The sequence below is a fragment of the Mytilus californianus genome, unplaced genomic scaffold, assembly GCF_021869535.1.
Source record: "Mytilus californianus isolate M0D057914Y unplaced genomic scaffold, xbMytCali1.0.p SCAF_1, whole genome shotgun sequence".
Taxonomy (NCBI): Eukaryota; Metazoa; Mollusca; class Bivalvia; order Mytilida; family Mytilidae; genus Mytilus; species Mytilus californianus.
In genome coordinates this window covers 31,442,139-31,468,907 of record NW_026262581.1, presented here as the reverse complement: position 1 = coordinate 31,468,907, position 26,769 = coordinate 31,442,139, and the positions used below count along the sequence as shown (strand labels likewise).

Genomic DNA, 26,769 nt, shown 5'->3' with positions numbered 1-26,769 from the left:
ATAGAATGCATTTTGAGGAATTTTCAATACAAATATAACACTTCTATATTACTATTGCTTCTGACATTGTACGTACCAGCTTTCAATGGTTATTATAAAGACAGCTTGTTAATTGTTAATATATAAATAAGAAGATGTGGTATGATTGCCAATGAGACAACTCTTCACAAGAGACCAAAAGACACAGAAATTAACAACTAAATGTCACAGTACGGCCTTCAACAATGACAAAACCCATACAGCATAGTCAGTTATGAAAGGCTCCGAAATGACAAATGTAAAACAATTCAAACGAGAAAACTTACGGCCTGATTTATGTACAAAATAATGAACGAAAAACAAATATGATATACAGCAACAAACGACAACCATTGAATTACAGACTCCTGACTCGGGACAGGCACATACAGAATGTGGCGGGGTTAAGTTGGCAATGTAATGATTATACCAGTGCATCAAAGGTCAGGCTAAAAAGAGTTTTGATATTAGTTCTGATATTCTGGTATGTTCTTTTGCACATGTATCTTTATTGTTTTTTACTTATATTGATAATATCTAAATTCTTATAAATTTTTATATCTTAAAATGTGCAGGAAACAGATTTGGTGAGTAAATCATGTATACTCTTTATTCGCTGGACAAAAATGTTAAGGATCGTTTCCATTTCGAATGATGTTATTATTTGACTTCCTGTGAAAACCCAATCATCCCATTATTTGGTAACTTCGTTGGAAGTATTTTAGTTATCATACCGACAATTTCCCGTATTTTTGTCATTTTTAAAATATAAATTTGAATATCTGAAAATTACATGTTTCATATATTTGTCATTCCGTCAATGAACCTTTTGTCATTTGTTATATACTTAACAACACGTCAGTTGAAGAAAAAAGAAAAAAATCTTCATTTATCGGTATTCTATATTATGCTAATTCTTCATGGTAACTGCAAGAAACTACAATATTAGTTCTACCCAATCATGCAAATGATTTCTTACAGCATTTTACTTCAAGAACAGTTTATTTTGTCTTGCTGTATACAATATTGATGTTTGAAATAATATGTCTAATAATGGATCTAGCTTGGTTATTTTGCGCTTCATACCCGATTTTTCATTTTGCTTTAACAATGACACGATGACAATGATTTACAAAATTACATCCTTGTTCTTATCTTTGATATGTAATTCAGAAGGTTTTATCCTTTTTATCATGTGGCCCTTCATTATCAATGTCGACAAAAGACCAATCACACACCAATTAAAAGAAAAATAGACAACACCATTGCCAAAGAGAAAGTGACGAAAAGATAAACAAACATAGTCCACAGAACACTTCACTGAAAACTAAGTATTGCGCAACACTTTTACTACCCCAAAACACGGGACCGAATTCAGAATCATAAAAGGGTAAGTAGCTCCTGCTTCACTTTCACTATTGAACGCTGTCCTGTTGCTCTCGGCGAGTAAAAAATCGGAAATAAGTTGTATTTGGTTGTGAAATGAGAAACTACGATATTTACTCATGCGTCTCTGTTAATAACTTCATATATTTGAGACTGAGATTAATGTTTAAACAATCTCCTGGATAAATCTGCTTCATACGAATAGGGAAAGTAACATGCATTGAATATTCGTAATTAGTTTACAAAAACATCATCATTTCTTTTTATCATAATATCAAGCAGTAATTTATCGGTCTGGTTTAACTTTTTTTATTTGAGCCTTCTGTAGACGAGGAGACGCGCGTCTGTAATACACAATTTTAGGCCTGGTATCTATGATGAGTTTATTTTAAAAAAAATGCCTATTTTAAATTCACAACGAATACTTTTTATCATTAGGCATATATCTTGCTTTATTCTTTTTCTTTTCTTGAATTGTTTCTTATTTTATCATCTTGTTAACAATAAAATTTTATAACAGAAAAACGATGTTCCGTATATTGAGTACAAACTTTATTTTATTTGGTACTCTTTGAGCTATTATCATCTGTATTGTGTTTGGGTGTGGTTCTATCAACTTTAAATCTACTAAGCGACATTACATATAATGTATTTTCTAGTCAAACTTACCAGGTGGACAGTCTAATACAGATGCAGACTTTGGTGATATCTTCCTGAATAGATTATTTCTTACCAAGGTAATAACAGCATTAATTATTCAAGATGCCATTCCGTTTGGAGCTTTTAATGGGGTTCAAAATATACTTAAAAAGCTGCAAAATTTATTTCTCTTCGTCTGCTTGCACAAAAACATTTATAAATCCTATTCAAGTAAACATTTATAAATCATATTCGACTTTTGGAAATTTTGAATATCCTCAATATTACAAGTATCGTCTGCATTTTTCTCATACCATATTTTAGTTTGGCCTATATGGTATTTTATGTTGAAAACATGCTAATAAGTAAATTGATAATGTAAAAGAAGAAAATCAATGTATCATTATGTTTATGTGGTCGCTTTAAATTATAATGCATAAATGGGGTGCACTGCTTCATACTAAATTAGATATTTTTTCCTTCAGGGAATATCGTTTTCCATTTAATTTTTTGAATACGTTTTGAATTAATAAATTTAAAATGTCTCAATAGTTTGAATGTGCGGTTTTGTCAGGAGAAGACTGAAAAGGGAAAATTTACCTAACGATACTTCATTTTAGTTCAGGACAATCTAACATTACAAGAACATGACCTTCTTTAGAAAGTGTATCTTGTTTTATAAGTGTATTAAAGACTGAAGTATATGAATATGATCACCTGTATTTGTCCTATTCGGGTGTAAAATCCAATGTTGACGGAGCTCCTGTTTCGATTTGTGGTTTTAATAGATTCATTGGTACACCATTAGACAGTGCCGGATGGTTCCAAACTCATATTCAACATAATTTGTTTTCTTATTGCAGTCCAAATTTCCCTTCAATAACCAGGTTGATCAAAGTTTTCCAATTGGATCATGTCTGTTGAGCGCCATGATCTCTTCTCATAGTAGGGTCAAATACAAATAATTCAAACGAAACAGCTACCTCTGCCTCACTAGCATGATGCGTCTAACTTCTAACATGTAAGAACCTGGTCAATAAATCGTTCATTAAAACTTCGGATTTCTTTCAAAGACGAAAAGTTAACCAATACTATAAAAGCATGTGTTAGTCAAAGCAAATGACCATGTATAATTGCGAAATATGGCTCTTTTTCTTTGCAAAATACATTTTTGTTTCAGTTGCTACTTTCAGAATGCATTGATACTACTTTTGAGAGTTTAATAGATCCACAATCATTATCCATACCAATTCGATACTTCATCGGTATGTTGGATAAACTTGGAAAAACCTATGGAGTAGAACAAGACGTTCTGCAGTCATGGAAAAATGAATGGTGAGTGTTTGACTCTTAATCATAGGTAAACAATATTTCGTAAGCTATGGTTTTAACATTTTAAACTTTTAAAAGTTAATTATTCATCTAGTCATTGGTGAAAATTGTGCATTTTTGTAGATATTTTATCTTTCTCCTTTATATTTATACCAAAGCTTACGCCTTCTGACATTTTCTTTTACTGTCATTTTCTTTGTTATTCCTCATCATATACTATATTCATCATACTATATTATTATACGATGTTAGAATGTGTTTTGTTTAATCTTTGGACAAAAATTATTTCATAACTTATATCATGTGTTTGTAATAATTCATCTATTTGTTTAGCTATGCTACACGAGTTTGGGCTCCACTGATCGGTAAACCAAATATATTGTTTGATGTTAGTGTGCCTGCTTATGTTGAACCATGCATGGACATTCTAAGACAAGTCTTTGTGGAAAGTTTTACCGAAACAGCCCACAAAGTCAATAAGGTTAGAGTGACATATTAATTTATGAATCATCAGAGTGTTTTGAAGACGTCTGATATATGGGGTATCCGTTATTAAGGTGTGTCGAATCGGGGGTAGGTTGCAAATTTTACATAAATCTTTAGTGTCTTTTATCTTTTCCTTGACATTTTTTCATTATATAATTCACGTTGTTGAACATGTATGAAACGATGATGTTGATATTTTGTCTTTTTCGGAATTAACATTATTAGCTCACCTGGCCAAAAGGGCCAAGTGAGCTTTTCTCATCACTTGGCGTCCGTCGTCTGTCGTCCGTCATCGTCCGTCGGCTTTCGTCGGCGTCCGTCGTCGTGACTCTTAACTTTTACAAAAATCTTCTCTGAAAACACTTGGCCAAATTTAACCAAACTTGGCCACAAATCATCATTGGGGTATCTAGTTTAAAAAAGGAGTCCAACCAAGATGGCCGACATGGCTTAAAATAGAACATAGGGGTAAAATGCAAGTTTTGTCTATTATTTTGAAAACCGTTATAAATAGAGAAAATCTGACGGAGCAAAAATGTTCAGAATGTTGAGCTCTACCAATTGTCCATATACGTCAAAACTGTCAGACGACTTCTAATAGGAGTTATGCCCTTAAATGACAAATTTTACCATTTTTTTTCATTTTTGTCTATTATCTTGAAAACTATAATAGATATATAGACAAATTCCACAAATAAGTCTCATGGTCGAAATCGTCAGTCGACTCCTTATTAGAGTTATTGCCCTTTAATGTTGATTTTTACCATTTTTTTTTTTGCGTTTTGCCTTATATGATAAAAACTATAATAGATAAATATAGACACTTTAAATCACAAAAATGATAAGCAAGGCAAGATCTACTAACAAGTAAAATTGTGCCGATATAGTTAGTAGAGTGTCACTCTTTATAAGAGTGATTGCCCTAAAATGAGTTTTTTTTACCCTCTTTTGTGTTTTGAGCAACAACTGAAGAATATAGAGAGAAACTAAACAGACTAAATGATCAGCAATACAAGATCGACAAAAACAGAGGTTTTTGTCTTGACTTATATTCCCGTCTATAATGTCGGAGAGTGTCCTTTTGTTGAATATGCACATAGACCAAGATGACCGACACAGGCTCTTTAGAGCCTCAAGTTTATAATTTGCAAACGTTTGTTTGAAAGGGTTAACGGAAACAACGTGCTATATATTTATCGAGCAATGGAAATCAGTTACTTCATGTATAATCTTATAGTATTTATTTAAAAAGAAAAGTCCGTACAAAAACAACATTTGAACTTTTGAATCAACATATTTCAAAAGGATTTTTGACTGATAATGTTATTAGTTGTTGTTTACATAGACAGTTTGATTGGTTTTGCTGTTGTTTTTTTTTTTGTGTGACGAAAAAACAATCCTGCCACTTTTTTCTTTTTTTCTTTTTTTTTTTGCGGTTCCTGGTAGAAGTGGGGGAAGGGTATTAGGGATGAATGATGAATTTATGACAGTCTATGACAAAACGATTTACAAGTTTTCTTGACTCGAGGTAATGTAAATTTTTACATACATGTATTGCATAGACAATTCTCTACTGTAACGGACCATTTCTTGTCCTCTACACATTTTCTTTTTGGGTTGCTGACTTATTATTGCATACCTTCATCTCTTTTTATTTGTATGAAATAAAACTTGAAAAAAAGAGTAGAGAAAAATAATTGTTAGCATGACAACCAACCTTCACAAGCAAAAACTTTAAATAACTCTCTAGAGTTAAACATACAATGTACATGTACGATTTCCAACACTTTTGAACGTTTGGAATATTTTTTTATATGATGGAAAAGTAGTCTCATGCATATATCCTTATCATATGGCCTAAAGATAAAAAAGAATAAACATCAAAATCTTGAATGTACAGCCAAAATAAAAAAGACAAAAGGGCATACAAAAGTCCACACAAACAAATAAATAGAAAAAAACTCATCGAGGTGAACGTCAAGTGATAACTGCTGACGTTGTATGAACATCATTGCAACGACCATTGGCTTTTTTAACAAAAATAATGATTTTGATAGACCATATATTTGTATGCAATGTTGAGAGCCAAGATAAAGTTATGATTAGATAGTGTAATTATTTTTTGCATGGAAATTTGACAGGAATCACCACCGCAGAAACTATTGTTTCATAAAGATATACCAAGATACAGAAGGCTTATTAGTCCTTTTTTCATCCGTTTGGAACCAGTGACTGATAAAGAATTCTGTACTGAAATGGACGAAATCTCAGATGTAAGTAGTGACATTTTTCTTAGTAAAATTGCATCGGTAAATATGAATAAAAGGAGTAACGGGGTAGGCAACGGGGAAGGCAACAGAATCATCGACACAAACAACCGAACATCAACTAGAGGTCAACGTATCATCTTCAAAACTATGGACAGGTTCTATAACATGTGTCAAGTTACAGAGTAGAAACTGCGCACTTTTTAGAGCACTTGAGTTCATCGCCGGTTTTGATGGGGTTCGTGTCGATCAACACATAATGTTTTGTGGCTTTCATTTCGTTTGATCTTTTCTTTTCTTTTTTTTTTTTTTGTTACTGATGGTTTTAAATTGCTGCGTTGATATCTTCTCCAATTTTTTGCTAAATCTCGAAAGGTGTATAAATAAAAACAGAATGATCCTGTCAAGGATATTCCATTAACACCAAAATCTTCAAATGATAATAGACAAAAGCCAATCACTGATGAGGTACCTTTGTTTTCTTACTTTAACCTTATCTATACATGGCCGTTCAAATTACATTTTAAAATTTTGTAACAGTGTTTATCACTGGTTGATAATCTCAAAAGCAAATTTGCTTGAATAAAGTAATAAATGAATAAGATTTTTAACAAATACTACACAATTTCACATGAGTAAGTTATGGTTATGAGTTCACCACGACAGAACTGATCTACATATGAAAATAAATATCAAGACAAAGTACACATTAGTATAAGTGTTTCATCGACTCCATTGTTATATTCATTAATGTGTATGCATGTGTTTATAGATTTCCTTTGTCGTCAGTATCAATAGCATAAATATTAACATCACTTTACATCAATTTCAGAAACAGAAATTGGAACTAAGGTTCAATCGACAGTCTACCGTTCAACAGCTGTATAATTTATTTATTCGGAAAAACAAGAGTCAAGTAAGCGATTTCATTGCAAGGCTTTGATTGAAAAGATTTTGAATATTAATAAAAGGATCTCATTGTCAGTTCCATCATTCGGTTAATGCTCCGTTAACCTGATTATACAAGTTCTTACATTGGTAGGGGCCTCGGTGGCCGAGTGGTTTAAGTAGTTACTACTGTAATCACTAGCCAGTCAACACTGAGGTTGTGAGTTCGAACCCCGCTCGTGCGGGTGCACTCGACTCCAGTCTTAATTGACTAGGATTGTCAGTTTTCATATCGAAGGTATTGAGACCGCATTGGGTTAAAAAAAAGTTACAATTGTAGTAAGAAATCACCATTATATCAAAATTGAGGCTACGAAAATCTTAATCGCCTCCAAAAAATCTCCTAAACAAAATAATTCCGTTTGACAAAACATTCATTTATTTAATTTATCATGAATACATTTGTAGATTTTAGATATTTGATTGATTTTTCGAAATGTTTTATGTACTTATGCACCAGATGGTAAAATGACACATGAAACTTATGCCATATTGCCAGTTAATAGAAACATATAAATTTGCTTTTCATAGGAGATTCTTGAGCACTTGTACATTTGTTGTAGATGATGTAAAATTTTAGCAGAAGTTTAAAGTTAAAAAAAAACATCGATAAAAACGCTCCATAACTGCTTAAATTTGCTATTTTCTTTTGGATATGGGTTATTGTTGTTCCTAGCATTTATTGTCTCTGTCCCTTTTCAGATCATAAATGATTTGGAGGAGATGGAAGAAGCTACAGACCTTCAACTTGCAAGTAAACTTGAGGAAGTCATAAAATTGATGGATGAATCTTCTGTCACTTTTTAAATGGTGTACTTCCTATTACACAGAGACTGTAAATAAATAAAGCACTTTTTAAAAAAGGATACCGTGAATATGTGAATTTTACCACATATACTGTAAATGGTTGAAGAACTTATTTCTCACATGAGAGAAATTATTAATCTTAAAGGAGTATTTCACATAAAACTGTTTATTTTAGATTTATTTATGACAATTGTAGCTTCTTTAAGATAAAGTTTAAAATTTCTTGATGAATTTAAGTTATAGAAAAAAAAGGTGAAGCAACACAATTGTACAATTGCCAACAAACAATAGATGAAGTCATATATGGATGGTTTAGATAGGTTTAAAAAATAGAGAATAATGATCCAACAAAATAAGAATAGAGAAAAAATATTTAAGAAATTAAAATTCACAGAAATGAAGGACCCCTCGTCCTGCTGATCGTCGTATATTTGATGAGAGTTATTTTATTTAAATGAAGGTCTTCAATAATTTACTCAAATGATAAACTAACTTTCAAATTTTCAATTTCATTATACTCTGAGTACAGAACGTACACATATACATACTGTTTAGTGTCTTATTTTCATTTTATCAATTTGTTCTTGCTCCTATTCATACGATCTTACAATAACAATGTTCCTCCATTCTTATTTTTTACCTGAGGGCAGAAATTCCACGCATACACTCTACTGTTACTGTAACTAACTTAAAGTAATTTGAAACATTAAAGAAATTTTCATTTACTAAAAACAAAATTAATCACCAAAATATAGAAAACAGATAAAATTAGGGACCAATGACCAAAGTGCCTGTGAGTTAAACAGTTAACATCTCGTTAAACAATTCATTTAGATATTTCTTTAAGTTATTATTTAGTCGACATATTGTGTTTCGAAAGGACAGATAAAAAATTACCACGTAAAACTGTTTTAACTATGCTTTTAACTTGGAGTAAAATTCAATTTAAACAATGTTTCATGTAACACTAATTACCATGTGATTGAATAAGTCAAAATTTCATTTTTAAAAACTCTTCATTTCGTGACACCTTGACGGATAATACCTTATGCAGTTATAGTAAAAGCGACTTTTCAACTTTCAACGTGTTCATAATCCGGACCATATGAGTTTATACGCATATGGTCATGACCATATACTCATAGTTCAAATACACATATGTTACAGTGTATATTTAGAATAGTTGATTTTGCAAAATCCCCTTGAGATCTTGAATTGATTACGGAATTTATACGATCAGTTACTAGGGATGTTATAAAATCACTGAAATAGTTGGAAACGTATTTAAAGATTCACTAGTTTAATTCTATGAATTTAGAAAAAAAAGTATTTCGCTCCTTGTAACTAACATGTTTGATTAAGTACCAGGCTCTGGTCTCTGGTTTCCAGACATTGATATAGCAGGTTTATTGAACACCAAATCGATAGGAATGAGGCTTACCGTTAAGGTCAAAGTGGATTCATAGAGGGTTTTGTTTTGGTTCATGTTTGTCTTTTCGTCATTTTTTTTTTATTTTCGACCATGGCGTTGTCTGTATTTTTTTTTGGAATTATGATTTTCGATTGCCCTTTCAGTGTCTTCTCTTTCTTTTGAAAAAAGATGGTTCAATCTTATTCTTTTTATTTTGAAAAAGATACATTCTTCTCCATTTATATTGTTTAAACAGCTAATCAGGGATTTCATCAAAATCAACATCAATATATTTTAGTGATTTTATAAAATTCCTGACAATTTCATGTAAAACTTCATGTAATTTTTCAGAATCTCTCAATATTACAGGGATTTTACAAAATCCCTTATTTTACGCATTCACTTTAACATATTTATCAATTTGTTCAAGTTGATGACGTTACCGAAGAGTGTTGATATTAATGAATATCATATTGAAACAAAATGTGAAAAACTATTTAAGTATGTTAAGATGAATTAGTCTTATCAAACTTGATAATTATGCAAAAAATAAAAAAAACCACATACATGTATATGATGAATATGATGAATATTGTGTTATTCAATGTTAAAAAAAATTGAATACCTTACAAATAAAACGTTATATGTATATGATAAATATTGTTTATTTAATTAATAATGAAATGGAAAATTGTGCAAATAAAAAAGGTATTAATATGAGGAATATTGTTTAGTTAAATGTTAAGGCAAAAACTAGTTATACATATGAAAAGTGAAATCAATAGGCTGAGGACGTTTGCCTTGTCAAATCGACTTATCCAGACGGTACTTAACAAATAAGTTACTAGTATGGTGAATGAAATTCAATTAAAATACAAAGATCCTGTGTCCACGCTTTGTTTTCAAGACCTTTAGCAAAGCATGGTCACGGGATCTGTATTTTAATCAGATTGGATGATAGATAGCTCTTCTTGTACGTGTCTATAAAGAAAACAAATCTATTTTATTTTTTGAAATTTACCTTTGATAATATAAACGTCACAAAAAATACGTCACTTTTTGTGACGTTGATACATTCAGGTGACGCGCAGTTTATATTTCGTTTGTGGTGTCCTGGTGTGCTGTCGTAAATTCATGGGAGGTGTCCGTTGTTATTCTGCGGTTAACATGTTGTAATGTACTATTATATTATTTATTTACTAGTATGTATTTCTCTGTGCTGAGTGTTCTTGCGTTTGTTTGTGCTGTTTTGCTGTCACGTAGTGTTGTAATTTTAGCGGTATTTTTAACATTGCCATATAAGCGGGAGGTTTGGCTAGCCGTAAAACCAGGTTCAACACACCATTTTTTCTTAAAATGTCCTGTACCAAGTCAGGAATATTGCAGTTGTTATATAACTGTCCAAATCTATGTATGTTTGCGTTTGCTTTTGTTGTAGTTCAGTGGTTCTGCTGTTCCGTTGTTTTCTTCTTATAGTTTATGTGTTTCGGTTTCGGTTTTAGTTTGTTACCCGGGTTTGTTTTTGCTTAATCTAATTATTACTATTGAACAGCAGTATACTACTGTTGCCTTCATTCAGCCTTTGTAATAGGATTTGGACTTTCAATTGTTCGGCCTCGACATCATTGAGAGACATATAATATCGAAAAAAAGTAAAATAACAAAAATATCGAACTCCAAGGAAAATTCAAATCGAAAAGTCCCTTATCAAATGGCAAAATCAAAAAATGGAAAACAACTGTCATATTCCTGAATGGTACAGGCATTTCTTCATGTAGAAAATGGTGGATTAAGCCTGGTTTTATAGCTTGCTAAACCTCTCACTTGTATGACAGTCGCATAAAATTCCATTATATTGACAACAAAGTGTGAACAAAACAAACAGACATAATAGGTAAAAATGTCAAAAATAGGGGTACAGCAGTCAACATTGTGTCATGCGTCTTCTTTTGAAGTAAAATTGGTACCGTTTATGCTGTTAGTACAATTATTTTCGGCTTTCCAAACAGTCTAAGGACTATGATAGGTTATAAGTATTTGAATTAAATCGTACCGGAAGGAAACCGTTCAGTCATCTTGACAATCACTTTTCTGATCTACTTCTTAATTCAAATATCTAGTAATCACCAGAAAATTATAAAAGGTTAGTACTATCTAGCATTTCTTAAAATTAATTTTCTATTGAAAGAAAAACCAACCCATACACTAGTAAACCACTTTTGACATGAAACTGTCATGTTGATATTATCATCACCTGAAGAGTTTAGACAATAAATTATTCAGTCATGTTCAGTCTTTTCGGGCAATTTTCGGACTTTTCCACTGCGGTAAATTCAGTACTGTTCAGACAATTCGCTTACAGTCAATTCAGTATACTGTTCAGTGACTTTTCAGACAATTCAGTATAATGCTAATGTGTAAAGGTAAATATCAACTACTGAACAGTCTAAGCACAGAATGAACATTAAAATCTAATTAAATACTATTTGTATATACAAATGCACATTCATGGCTCTACAATCTGTCGATACCTGTATCTTGGCATTGTACAAGGTCATGTTTTTCTTAACTGTTAATGACGTCTTGACACCAAATCCATTGGATGTTGGATGTGTACTGATTGATGTTTAAGTCTTAGATGCAGGATTTTTTTTATTAGTTGTTATTGGCTTTGAACTAGCTGTCAGATCTGTACTTAGTGTCTTTTTGTTGTGGGGATGTATAAGTACCCTGCAACGTCCACTCTTTGTTTTTGTAAGATGTATTTCTATTTGTATTCATCTGATGAGTTAAGATTTTTCAACTGATTTTTCTAATTTGTTCTTATGTTGTACTGTTACACCACTGTCCCAGGTTAAGAGGAGGTTGGCTCCTTCAAACTAGTTTAACCCCGCCACATTCTGTATGTTCCTGTCCTAAGCCAGGAGCCTGTAATTCGGAGGTTATCGTTTGTTGCTGTGTGACATATTTCTTTTTCGTTCATTATTTTGTACATAAATTAGGCCGTTAGTTTTCTCGTTTGAATTGTTTTACATTCGTCATTTCGGGGCCTTTTATAGCTGACTATGCGGTATGGGCTCTGTTCATTGTTGAAGGCCGTACGGTGAACTATAGTTGTTAATTTCTGTGTCATTTGGTCTCTTGTGGAGAGTTGTCTCATATGTAATCATACATTACCACATCTTCTTATTTTTAAATATCTTAAGATATTGCAAGCGAATTGTCTGAACAGTACTGAATATTACGAGTATAGATATGAAATTTGACTGAAAGCCCAAATAAAGTTGATATATTTGTCAGAGTACCATGAACACTATACATTGATTAATGAACCATGAAAATACGGTTAAGAACCCTACCAGACAGACATGTTCGTCTAACAATCATTATATACTAGTATACCAAATATAGTTGACATATTGCTTATAGTATCCAATAAACGGACAAAACAACGAAAACTTAACATTGACCAATGGACCATGAAAATGAGATCAAGATCAGATGAAACCTGCCCGACAAACATTCACATCTTTCAATCATTCCATTCACAAAATATAGTGGCTTTATTGCTTCAAGTATCAGAGAAATAGACCTAACCGAATAAATTTAACATTGGCAAATAAACCATAAAAAAGGTCAAGGTCAGATGAAACAAATGATAACAACACGTTATAAATTGCATGTTTCCGAAGCGCTTTTCTGGGTTTACCTTCATCAGGAACGCTCAAAGCCGAATATTTGAAAGCCAATGATGTATAAGAACCGAAACAGTTGAAAAGCTATATTACCAAAAAGGCCCTAAAAATAGCCAAATTCATCTAGGGTCAATTTTGCCTGAGGGAGTTGAAACCTTAGTTTCTTATAATATCAGAATTTATTAACGGACCGTTTTATAAAAGTTTGTTATAAATCAAGTCTGTTCCAAAGTACCGACTACTGATCTGATGGTACCCTCGGAGACTGCCAGATAGATATGTACATCTTATAATCGTTCCTTAAACCAAAAACAGCTGACATATTGATTATAGTAACTGAGAAACAGATAGCTACAAAAACTTACCATTGACCAATGAAACATGACAAAGAGTTCAAGTTTAAATGAAACCTGCCAGTGTGACATGTACACTTAATCTCCCTCACGCAAAGTTCTGATTCCTTATCCGACTTTGGCTATACAATTTGGTCATTTTTGGTTTATAAGTTCTACATATTTTTCATAAGCTTTGGATTTTCAAATACTTCGGCCTCGAGACATTTATTGTCGAAATGCGTATATGGTGCCGAAACATTGGTACCGTTAATGTTATTACAATCATTCCACACAACAATTTAGTTGACCTATTGCTTATAGTAGTATCTGAGACACGGACGAATACGAAAACTTAACCTTGATCACTAATCAATGAAATGAGGTCAAGGTCAGGTGAACCCTGTCTGACGGACATGTAGACCTTGCAAGGATCCCATATACCAAATATAGTTATTCTTGTACTCATAATAAGTGAGTATTTCACATTAAGAAAAAATACTAGTTGCTGAACTATGAAAATGAGTTCATGGACAATGGTCGTATGGCAAATGGAAAGTTCGTGGAATTAGGCATCTGTATATAAGGTATGAAGCATACAGGTCTTCTACCTTCTGAAATATAAAACTATATACAAAACTTTTACGCCGTTGCCGGATTATTATTCTTGTGGTTCGAATTCTGCGACTTTTATAGCAGGCGAGACAAAAATCGAATTCTTTATCGCATCTTTCCAATTAATGTAGAACTAACCAATTACAACACTAATGAAGATTTAAATTGTAACTACAATTTAACAATTACTCATCCAACACTATGGCATCATATCATAAATAGCATATACTCTCAAACTCGGAATTATCACAAGTAAACATTTTTTTAGCTTGTATCAAGTCTAAACAAGAGTGCACACGCTAGCGCTGGAATGTCTTCAATTTGTTCAAACTGCATTAGTAGTTTGTTTTAACAATTTCATGGACACATTACGATGGAAAACTACCTTCAACTGAAATTTTAACCCAATATGGGATTGACCGACAAACCTGAAAACAAAAGGCCCATATTGTATGCAGGACATCAAAAAGTTGTGAATAAATTCAAGAGACTATAAAAGATTTGTCATTAAACCCAGCAAATGATTGAAAAGATGAAATTAAACACAAGACCAATGGGAGTTGAATCTACTTTTTAAAGATTTCAGCTCTCTTCTTTTTAATCTTATCAGTTGAATACCAAAAGGTACATAAAAGAGTGTACAATAACAATCTGGAATGAATAGCACTTGACACTATTTTTATAATAGTATATATTAAAAAGATCACAAGGGGAAACAAAACAATAAGAAACTATGACAGATCAACGAATGCTAGCATTAACTGGAAGCAAGCTCAACGGTTTTAATTGCTTATAATCTGTAATTGGTCTGTTCTACACTCTACTTTGTAAGTGATTTTATGCTGCTAAATGTGAATACATACTTTGACACTGTGTAAAGTTTTAGGGTTAGAAAATCACATAATTGATGGTCTACAAATTTAATGATGTCTTAGGGTTAAATGGGAGTCAATTACTAATGGCTATTGCTAAATGAATCATCACCATATGATATATCACAATATCTTTAAGAAGTAAAACAAATCTGATTACTTCTACTGGAGCACCTACAGTCAGTCCCATATTTTGGTGGGGTTGTGTATGCTCATTCTTTGTTTTTCTGTATAGTATTTTGTGGCCTTGCTTGTCTTTTAGTTTTTGTCATGGTGTTGTCCTTTTCTGATCAAATTTATGAGTTTTGAATGTCCCTTTATTATCTAGTCTCATTCTTTTTTACTTGAAATTGAAATAACCTAACATTTCAATTCCTAAATTCACATTTTATCTTCCAAGATTTTATACTTTTGAAACTTTAAACAAAATTGTACAATTATCTTTAAAAAGATTAAAAGTATCAAACCATAAAATCAAAAAATATATTTTATTAGTAGCATATCAAGCTGGAAGCACAGTGGATCATATTCAACAATGAACAAATATACTATATATTAAATTTGCAATATAAAATTCAAAAACAAGTAAAAATATATCACTAAACATGAATGGTTTGAATGGGATTATTAATATCAAACATGAAAATAACAACAATGTATGAATACTATATTTTGTAGAAATACTGAGGATATTTTGACAACTAAAGCTCAATATAAGGAACTTATTAGTTTGTGCATTTGTACAGATTTATTGAGGCATTTATGGTAAATCACAATAAAATGCTCCGCTGGGCGCAGCTTGATACGACCGCAGAGGTCAAACCCTGAACAGTTGGGGCAAGTATGGACAAAACATTCAAGCTTGATACAGCACTGAATTTGGATTGTAATTAAATATTTGACACAGCATAGGTTTTTGACACAGGATGAATGTGGTCTAAGAACTTAAATTTTTTTAATTTACCTATTCAAACCATATCATTATTATTTGCTTTTATATATAAATCAGAAATAACCAATTTAAATTGGAAATTTTAAAGAAAAAAAATGAAAAAAAAATCCCCCCCCAAATTTTTTGAACCCCCTTATGATTCATCACCCCCAAACTCAATCCCAGCCTTCCCTTTGTGGTATGGTACCCTGCAGATCAATTTCAGAGAGATCCATACACTTGAACACAAGTTATTGTCTGGAAACTAGAAAAATGCGTTTTTTGGCCCCAAATTCCTAAACGTTTAGGGCAATTACCCCCAAACTCAAACCCAGCTTTTCCTTTGTGATATGGAACCTTGTAGTACAATTTCATAAAGATCCATACACTTACACACAAGTTATTGTCCTGAAACTAGAAAAATGCTTGTTTTTTTTTCCCTTTTTGGCCCCTAATTCCTAAAATTTGGAGGCAATTACCCCCAAAATCAATCCCAGCCTTCCCTTTGTGGTATGGTACCTTGCAGTACAATTTCAGAGAGATCCATACACTTGAACACAAGTTATTGTCTGGAAACTAGAAAAATGCTTATTTTTGGCCCCTTTTTCCTAAACGTTTTTGGCAATTACCCCAAAACTCAATTCCAGCTTTCCCTTTGTGATATGGAACCTTGTAGTACAATTTCATAAAGATCCATACTCTTACACACAAGTTATTGTCATGAAACTAGAAAAATGCTTGTTTTTGCCCCTTTTTTGGCCCCTAATTCCTAAAATTTGTAGGTAATTACCCCCAAAATCAATCCCAGCATTCCCTTTGTGATATGGAACCTTGTGGTACAATGTCAGAGAGATCCATACACTAACACACAAGTTATGTCTGGAAGTTACAAAAATGCTTATTTTTTGCCCCTAATTCCTTAACTGTTGGTGTCATAACCCCCAAAATCAATCCCAACCTTCCTTTTGTGGTATTGAACCTTATGGTAAAGTTTCATAGAGATCCATTCACTTAAACTAAAGTTAGAGTGCGAAAACCAATGTGTCTTTGGACGACAACGACGACGCCAACGTCATACCAATATAGGACCACAAAATTTTTTGGCGGTCGTATAAAAACAGATTAGGCCTTTGTTCTTCTCCTTTAATAATTTACATTAGCTTTTAAATTGGCCATAAATATAACAATAATGAAATGATAATATACTTTTGATCTAAAATAAATGAATCACTAGAATTTACATGCTGAAATTCTTTTAAAGATAAAGGTTTTAATACAAGAATCAAATAAACTAAAAATTATCAATCATCCATGAAAATGAGGTCAAGGTCAATTGAACCCAGCTATATGGAACACCAAGTATGGTATACCTACTGCTTATAGTATCTGGTAAATAGCCTTAACCACAAAACCTTAACATTGACAAATGAACCATGAAAATGAGGTCAGTTGAACCCTGCCAGACAGACAAATACGATTTATAATCATTCCATACAACAAATATATTGACCTATTGCTTCAAGTAAATGAGAAACAGACTTGACCACATCTATGAAATGAGGTCAAAGTCAGGTGAACCCTGTGTGACACACATGTAGACATTTTAATGATTCTATATATTATATATAGTTATCTTATTACTCATTATAAATGAGAAAATCATGTAATAAAAAAACTAGTTGTTTTAAGCAGTTGCTGAACTATGAAAATGAGGTCAATGACTTAAAAACATAGGTCATCTGTAAACAAAATATAAAATATATGTTTTGAAATATAGAGCTTTATACAAATTGTTAACGCAGTTGCTGGCACCTCTAGATTGGAAAAAATTATGTCTCTAATTCTTTGACCTTAATTGCAGGCAAGACAATAATTTGTATCTCCATGAGAAAATGCACATATTTGCACTATTATAAAGATGTCAATGTTTATAATGGAATGTAAACTATATAAAACATTTTCAATATAATCAAAAGGCACATTATATATATCACAGCTTGTAAAAATATATAGACAAGTGTTATTCAAAATTCAGTATCAACTTATGTCCTTGAGCATTATATGGTCTTTGGATTTAAAAAAAAGTTTTATTTAAACCAATAACCCACTGACATTCTGAATAACATTTTTAAATACAAATACTTATTTAATCAATTTTACTTTTCACAAAATAAACTTGTGTACACAAAAAACAAAACCCTTCAAACTCTTACGATTAAAGCACTTGCTACAAATAAAGACACTGTTTAAAACTAATAAAAAGGAAGTAAATTTACAAGAACAAATAGTCTTCACAAGAACAATTCTTAAAATTTTTAAAGTTAAGGTTCTGTATATAACAGGAAAGCTTTATATGTATCCTTATACTCTGCCTTTTTATACAGTTTCCCTTGGTTGCCTTTTTATACACCGTTTCCCTTGGCTGCCTTCTTATACATTGTTTCCCTTGGTTATGAATTTTAATCAGTATTTTAGCTATAGTTGCACAAATTTTTTATAAGTTGCTGATCAACAATATCTGCTTTAGCTTAGTTTTTTTTTTTAAATCTCTCAAGACAAAAAGTCACCATAAATATTATGAGACTTCTTTCTTGTTAAACTCTTTTTTTATAAGTAAACACTTATTATTAATAAAAAAAAATTCATTTAGTTTTGATGGCAGATTTTTGATACTGTGCCAATTTGTTCACAACTTTTCTATATTTGGGTGATTATTGCTCATGACCTCTAAATGTCTTTTGAATTTTATGCATCATTGGGCGACTGTCCTATTTCTGTATGCCTCAAATCTCCACTCATTTCTACATTAAAATATGTAAATCAATAAGTGGAGAATCAACATAAAGTCAAGTAAAATGAAATTATTTTTTCTGGTTGATATTTAGTTTTAGTTGTATAGTCTGTTGTCTAGTCCACCCTAATAAATTATAGGGGAAATGGAGGATTCCATGTGAAAGATTAGGGAATGAAATCATATTTCAGATGTAGCTTCCAACCTTGAGCATTATATGGTCACTGTTATTTAAAATTTATTCAAGCCAATAACCAACTGACATTTTAAATTACAATATGAAATACAAACACATTTGTAATCACATTTACTTTTCACAAAAAAACTTTTGTACACAAAAAAAAAAAAAAAACCCTGTCAATCACTTAAGATTAAAGTACCTGCTTCAAAGAAAGACAACTGTCTTTAACTAATAAAAGAGAAGTAACTTTATAAGAATAATGAAAGAGAACTTTATAAGAACAAACAGTCTTTTAAAAAACAATTCTTAATATCTTAAAACAAAACAAGAACCTGTATCATTTTTAGTTCTTAAAATAAACATGCACCAACTGATAATAAGATTTATTTGAAAATAAAAGATGATTTATGAGTTAAATTACAACAGGATGCTGATAAAACAATGGAATAAAAATAAACATTATGATCCTTAAGAAAAGACATAAAATATATAACAAACAAAAAACATAACAAAAATTTCATTGACACTTATGTGTATAAGCTAAGTTGTAACAAATAATGTTATCTTTAAACAAACAAATTCTATGTCATAACAACATAGGAAAAATTAAAACTCAATTTACTTTTTACTTAAATAAGTCAGATATACTCTTTCATATATTGTACATGCATTACTGATATTGAAAAAAGAGCTTTTGGAATCTAATTTTGTGCCTAAATAAACTAGCTATAATATTTGATATGGCTAAAAATGTCCTCCTTCTGGTCATTTTTTTTTAATTAATTTTTTTCACTTTCAATGTAAAATAAGGTGACATTCAGTCTATTTTTAGCCATTGAACTTTTGCTAAAGTGACCTTAAATTAAAGGAGTACTTTCCTTTCCTTTGTCAGGAGTAACTGATGATTGTATGTAAAATCTTGAAATTAATGACCAAATCCAAAGTATATTCTCAAACTAATTCTCCATCAAAACTAACACTTTATGGCAACTCAGTTTAAATCTTTATATTTTTCTTTCATATAAAATATAAAGGATTTCAAAATTCTATTTTGATTTTTTTCTCCCAAAAAATTAATGATGCAATTCTATCAAAATGATAGTTTTGATTGGTTGTAATGTTAATAATGACTTATATTTCATGCTGTGGTAATCTTCCACTTTCAAATACTTGTTAAATGAATGAATAATGCTTTTGTTAATGAAAAAGAGTCAGTGTTTATGATTCTTCCATCAGATATATGACTTCTTCTAGCTTGTTACCAAAGGCAAGATCCTTAGTCTCATCTTTTTCTTGGAAATCTTCTATGATCTAAAAAAAAATGTTTATTTATATCATTTTAAAAAAAACTGGGTTTCAGTTAAATACACTGAACAGTGTTTTTACAAAATACCACATGAATATGTAAACTCATAGAAATATCATGATGCTGATGGCATTTCTCAAAAAGCTCCAATTAATCCATTTAATTCTATTTTGTTTTCTTAATATTTTATTTGCTAGTTTAAAAAAAAAAGCAAAAAAAACACCCCCTGCCACAATTTCTAAATAAAGTGTTAACACAGAGATATGTCTCGCCTATTTGTTATTTTGATAATGCAAATGTTGAAATTAAAATAGCAATACTTTAACATGTAAGTTATGCAAATATTCAAAGTCAATGAACCATGACTGAAGGTACAGGGCTTAACAATCTCCATGGAAATGAGATGTGCCAATGCTAATACAACTGCAAACCAAATACAGTACTTGCAACCTTAGGCGTTACTATTTTAGCGATCAATCAGCGGTCATCGATCAGTCACCGATCAGTCAAGTTCGCGTCAACCTCACGTCACCAATCCATCAGATTTATGGTAAAAATATTTGACTGATTGGACGGATAGGACCGATCGACCTTTCTGATGGATTGAACTCTACTACGTCACATGATAAACTAATACAAATTACGGAATCTTAGTTTCGTTTCATTTAATTAATGGCGCCACGGAAAATACGAAACGTTCAAGTACAAAAGATCAACATTCTTTTTAATGATTATTCAGCAAAGTTTTAAGAATTAAAAACAAAAAGAAATATGCAGATAAAACTGATCTTAAATATTATTATAATAGAATGGTGATTTTCGTTTTTATTTAGGTTATATTTTTTCATACCCAAACAGTGTTAAAATGATTTTTATCGCGATTGGGATTTTGTTCCCCGAAAATGCTCTGGAAAATGAAAAGACATGATCATTTTTTGCCAATTTCGATGTATTATTTTTTATATTTTTATAATCTTAAAATTCTTATAAAAAAAACTTATCTGGAGGCCTTTAAAATAACTAGTTACAAATAACATTGCTGATTTTTTTATAAAAAAATAGAAATATTGGTAATTTGTTAGAGTTTAAACAATGTGAATGACTTTTAGTATATTTCCTCTGATAGTCGTTTAATTTTGTGAAACACAACCCATTTTGCAATTGACGTTGCATTATTTCTTATATAAAAGAAGAAACATTTGCATTTTTAAACTACGCAAACAAAAATTTAGTATCTTTTCCTTGAAATTCAGCAAAATTTATGAAAAACAACCAATCCTGATGTACAAAAAGTACTGAAATCAAAAAAGAAAAAACAATGCAAACAACATTTCAGTATATTTTCTCTGATATTCTTTTAATTTTATGAAAAACAACCCATTCTGAACTAAAAAAATACAAAAATCCAATGGCGGTCAATATTTTCCATTAAAATAAAAAAAAATATTGCATTCTTATTCAACAAAAACAAAAGTTTATGCATATATATCCTGAAGTTATTCACATCTTATACAAAAGTACTGATCTAAATGCATTTATAATGTCTGATTGCAATTGACAATGCATTATTTCTGATATAAAAGAAGAAATATTTTCATTTTTATGCAACATGAATAAAAAATTAGTATCTTTTCCCTTAAATTAAGCATATTTTATGAAAAACAATCAATCTTGATGTACAAAAAATACAGAAATCTTATGGCGGTTCATAATTTCTGTCAAAATAAAGAAATTATTACATTCATATTCAACAAAAATAAGAGTTTATGCATATTTATCCTTAAATTTTTCACATTTTATACAAAATTACTTATCTAAAGGCATTTATAATGTTTGATTGCAAGTGACGTTGCATTATTCCTCATATATAAGAAGAAATATATGCATTTTTGAGCAACACAAACAAAAATTTTATAGTTTTTCCTAGAATTTCAGCATAATTTATGAAAAACAACCAATCCTGATGTAAAAAAAGTACTGAAATCAAATGGCAGTTCATAATATCTATCAAAATAAAGAAACTATTGTATATGTATTCAACACAAACAAAAGTTTAAGTTTTATTCTCCTTCCATTATTAAATTTCTTATAAAAAACTGATCTTGAGGCCTTTGAAATAACTAGTTACAATTAACATTCATTATTTTTTATCAAAAGAAGTAAAATTAGTAGTTTTATACATTGCGAACAACATTTTAGTATATTTTCTCTGATATTCTTTTAGTTTAATGAAAAAAAACCAATCCTGAACTACAAAAAGTACAAAAATCCAATGTCGGTCAATAGTTTCCATTAAAACAAAAAAATTATTGCATTCTTATTCAAGAAAAACAAAAGTTTATGCATATATATCCCTAAATTATTCACATCTTATACAAAAGTACTGATTTAAATGCATTTATAATGTCTGATTGTAATTGACAATGCATTATTTCTTATATAAAAGAAGAAATATTTGCATTTTTATGCAACACGAATAAAAAATTAGTATCTTTTCCCTTAAATTACACATATTTTATGAAAAACAATCAATCTTGATGTACAAAAAATACAGAAATCTAATGGCTGTTCATAATTTCTATCAAAATAAAGAAATTATTACATTCATATTCAACAAAAATAAGAGTTTATGAATATTTATCCTTAAATTTTTCACATTTTATACAAAATTACTTATCTAAAGGCATTTATAATGTCTGATTGCAAGTGACGTTGCATTATTCCTCATATATAAGAAGAAATATATGCATTTTTAAGCAACGCAAACAAAAATTTTGTATTTTTTCCCAGAATATCAGCATAATTTATGAAAAACAACCAATCCTGATGTACAAAAAGTACTGAAATCAAATCGCAGTTCATAATTTCCTTCAAAATAAAGAAATTATTGCAATCCTCTTCAACACAAGCAAAAGTTTAAACCTTATTGATTTAAAATTCTCATAACAAATTTTACATGAATGTTGAGGCCTTTGAAATAACTAGTTACAAAATCATTGCATTTTTTTTTATCAAAAAAAGAAAAATTGGTAATTTTAAACAATGCGAACAACATTTTAATATATTTTCTCTGATATTCTTTTAATTTTATGAAAAACAACCCATTCTGAACTACAAAAAATACAAAAATCCAATGGCGGTCAATAATTTCCATTAAAATAAAGAAATGATAGCATTCTTATTCAACACAAGAGTGCACACGCTGAAATGTCTCGCCTTCTTTACTAATCATTGATATTATGTTGATAGTCCTAAATATAAAGCTTTATTACAACTGTCACATAAACTTAACATTAACCAAGTAAACTAAACATTGACCAATGAACCATGAAAATGATGTCAAGGTCAGATGAACCATGCTAGGCAGGCATGTACAGCTAACAATTCTTCCATACAACAAATAGAGTTGACCTTTTGCTTATAGTTTAAGAAAAACAGACCAAAACACAAAAACTAAACACTGAGCAATGAACCTTGAAAATGAGGTCAAGGTCAAATAAAACCTGCGTGACTGCCAAATAGATCATAAAATATTTCCATACACCAAATATAGTTGAACTATTGCATATAGTATAAGAAAAACAGACCAAAACACAAAAACTTAACTATAACCACTGAACCATGAAAATGAGGTCAAGGTCAGATGACACCTGCCAGTTGGACATGTACACCTTACAGTCCTTCCATACACCAAATATACTAGACCTATTGCTTATAGTATCTGAGATATGGACTTGACCACCAAAACTTAACCTTGTTCATTGATCCATGAAATGAGGTCGAGGTCAAGTGAAAACTGTCTGACGGGCATGAGGACCTTGCAAGGTACGCACATACCAAATATAGTTGAACTATTGCACATAGTATTAGAAAAAAAGACCAAAACTCAAAAACTTAACTTTGACCACTGAACCATGAAAATGAGGTCAAGGTCAGATGACACCTGCCCGCTAGACATGTACACCTTACAATCATTCCATACACCAAATATAGTAGACCTATGGCATACAGTATAACAAAAACAGACCAAAACACAAAAACTTAACTATAACCACTGAACCATGAAAATGAGGTCAAGGTCAGATGACACCTGCCAGTTGGACATGTACACCTTACAGTCCTTCCATACACCGAATATACTAGACCTATTGCTTATAGTATCTGAGATATGGACTTGACCACCAAAACTTAACCTTGTTCATTGATCCATTAAATGAGGTCGAGGTCAAGTGAAAACTGTCTGACGGGCATGAGGACCTTGCAAGGTACGCACATACCAAATATAGTTATCCTATTACTTATAATAAGAGAGAATCTAACATTACAAAAAATCTTAACTTTTTTTTCAAGTAGTCACTGAACCATGAAAATGAGGTCAAGGACATTGGACATGTGACTGACGGAAACTTCGTAACATGAGGCATCCATATACAAAGTATGAAGCATCCAGACCTTCCACCTTCTAAAATATAAAGCTTTTAAGAAGTTAGCTAACGCCGCCGCCGCCGGATCACTATCCCTATGTCGAGCTTTCTGCGACCTTTGTCGCAGGCTCGACAAAAAACAAAAGTTTATGCATATTTATCCTTCAATAATTCACATTTTATAAAAAATTGCTTAGCTAAAGGCATTTATAATGACTGATTGCAAGTGACGTTGCAATATTTCTGAAATAAAAGAAGAAATATTTCCATTTTTAAGCAACATGAACAAAAATTTAGTATCTTTTCCCTGAAATTCAGCATAATTTATGAAAAACAGCCAATCTTGATGTACAAAAAGTACTGAAATCTAATGGAATGTCGTAATTTCTATCAAAATAAAGAAATTATTACATTCGTATTCACCGTACGCGTATTCAACACAAAAAAGTTTAGGTATTTTTGCCCTTACAATTTTGAAATGAAGTATGAAATTCTTATAAAAAAAATGTTACTTAAGGCCTTTTGATTTTGAATAAAACATACCACGTTCAAGTACAAGAGAATATTAAGTAATACATATAATGCTTGAAAAGTAATTTATATATTATTTATGTGTTATTGCAACCAGTTGATTAATAATTAACGAGTAAAGGTGTCATCGTAGAGGTCCGCGTTTATAAAATGTAAATACTGTGGAGTTCGTTTTACATAAGAATTTTAATTATATACATATCCATCCGATCCGTGCATATAATTACTTTACTGATTGATCGCTGACCGTTGTCAAGGTAACTCTGACATAGCTTATTTGACGTATCTGACAGATTCTATGGGTCATCGATCACCGATCAGTCAAACATCCATCACCAATCATTCACCGATCAGTCAAGTTCACGTCAAACAGTAACGCCTAAGGTTGCAAGTACTGTACCATTGACTTTTCATAAGTTGTTCCCTTTAAACAAACCTAAACACAAGCATTAACTTGTAAACTATGTAAAAGTTTCAAAGTCTATGAACCATAATTAGGGGGTGGGGTTAAAGAATCTCCATGGAAATGAAACTTGCAAAGAATATCATTGACTTAACATTAGTGGTTCATCTTAAACTGACCTAATCACAAACTAATACATGTAAACTAAGCAAAAGTTTCAAAGTCAATAGACCATGACTGAGGGGTAAGGACCAAATATTTTCCATGGAAATGAGATGTGCTAATGCTTATACAACTGCATACCAATTATCATTGACCTACCACTAATAGTTCCCCTTAAAATGACCTAATCACAAACTAATACATGAAAACTAAGCAAAAGTTTCAGTCAATAGACTATGAATGAGGGGGCGGGTCCAAATAATCTCCATGGAAATGAGATAGGCCAATGCTTATACAACTGCATACCAAATATCATTGACTTACCACTAGTGGTTCCCCATAAACTGACCTAATCATAAACTAAAACATGTAAATTAAGCAAAGTTTCAAAGTCAATAGACCTTGACTGAGGGGGCGGGGCCAAATAATCTCCATGGTAATGAGATGTGCCAATGCTAATACAACTGCATACCAAATATCATTGACCTACCACTAGTGGTTCACCATGAACTAGACCTAATCACAAACTAATACATTGTTGACGCCGCTGCCCCCGGAAACAGCATACCTATGTCTCGCTTTTTGACTCCGTCAAGGCGAGACAAGAACAGAAGAGAAAGTTCTTGTTGTATTGTGTTTTATTGTAAAGGGTTCACTAAACGTAAAATTATTTGTTCCTTGTGTAATTTGTTGTTTCAAAGGGTACTTTGCACCACACTAAAAGTTCATAAATAAGGGATGCATGGATGTAACACTTCCTCAATGCCACAAAAAATAATCTTTCTAAATATTACCTATACAATAAAAAATCCTAATTATTGAATGATCTTACCTCATCTTTGTATTTAGCAATAAACTTATACAGCTGATGTAAAGTGGCCTGTCGACTGAACTTCATTTCTATGGTTTGTTCCTATAATTATGGATAAATCTTCAAATTAATGATTCATGTACTGCTAAAAAGATTACCTCAAACTTTTTCAGTCTAAGAACTATAAAGACCTAATTGAATACAAAATTTGATATGCTTAATATTCTACAAAATCAATCAACACTACAGCATTTAATAAGGGTTTTGCTCGTCCTGAATATACATGAAATATTTGCCCCTAAAGGTTAAACAAACAAAAATCAATCACATAAGGCTGTGCATTAAAAATTTGTTAGTTATATTTCCTTAAAGATCTGCTCTGATTTGATCTAACATCTATTCTGGCTTTCTAGTGGGTTTT

At 31.2% G+C, this 26,769-nt stretch overlaps 2 protein-coding genes and 1 long non-coding RNA gene across 13 annotated transcripts in view; 2 read left to right on the top strand and 1 right to left on the bottom strand.

Annotated features, from left to right (window-relative positions):
- Positions 1–10,014, top strand: part of LOC127718538 (plexin-B1-like) — an 89,136-nt gene extending 79,122 nt beyond the window's left edge. For all 3 annotated transcript variants that reach the window (XM_052224625.1, XM_052224610.1, XM_052224618.1), the window contains exons 32-37: positions 594–2,141; positions 3,224–3,378; positions 3,709–3,856; positions 6,003–6,134; positions 6,961–7,044; positions 7,779–10,014. In XM_052224625.1, the coding sequence (XP_052080585.1) occupies positions 594–686 (93 nt within the window). In that variant the 3' untranslated portion in view covers positions 687–2,141; positions 3,224–3,378; positions 3,709–3,856; ... (1 more) ...; positions 6,961–7,044; positions 7,779–10,014. The remainder of the gene's footprint in view (positions 1–593; positions 2,142–3,223; positions 3,379–3,708; positions 3,857–6,002; positions 6,135–6,960; positions 7,045–7,778) is intronic.
- A 5,267-nt stretch (positions 10,015–15,281) lies between these two features.
- Positions 15,282–26,769, bottom strand: part of LOC127701000 (plexin-A2-like) — a 233,481-nt gene continuing 221,993 nt past the window's right edge. For all 9 annotated transcript variants that reach the window (XM_052204765.1, XM_052204785.1, XM_052204793.1 and 6 more), the window contains 2 exons: positions 26,370–26,450; positions 15,282–20,022 (listed from right to left, as the gene is read on the bottom strand). In XM_052204765.1, coding sequence (XP_052060725.1) covers positions 19,930–20,022; positions 26,370–26,450 — 174 coding nt within the window. In that variant the 3' untranslated portion in view covers positions 15,282–19,929. The remainder of the gene's footprint in view (positions 20,023–26,369; positions 26,451–26,769) is intronic.
- Positions 15,492–26,769, top strand: part of LOC127701490 (uncharacterized) — a 106,148-nt gene continuing 94,870 nt past the window's right edge. Inside the window, exon 1 of the long non-coding RNA XR_007982063.1 lies at positions 15,492–15,624. This is a non-coding gene — a long non-coding RNA (uncharacterized LOC127701490). The remainder of the gene's footprint in view (positions 15,625–26,769) is intronic.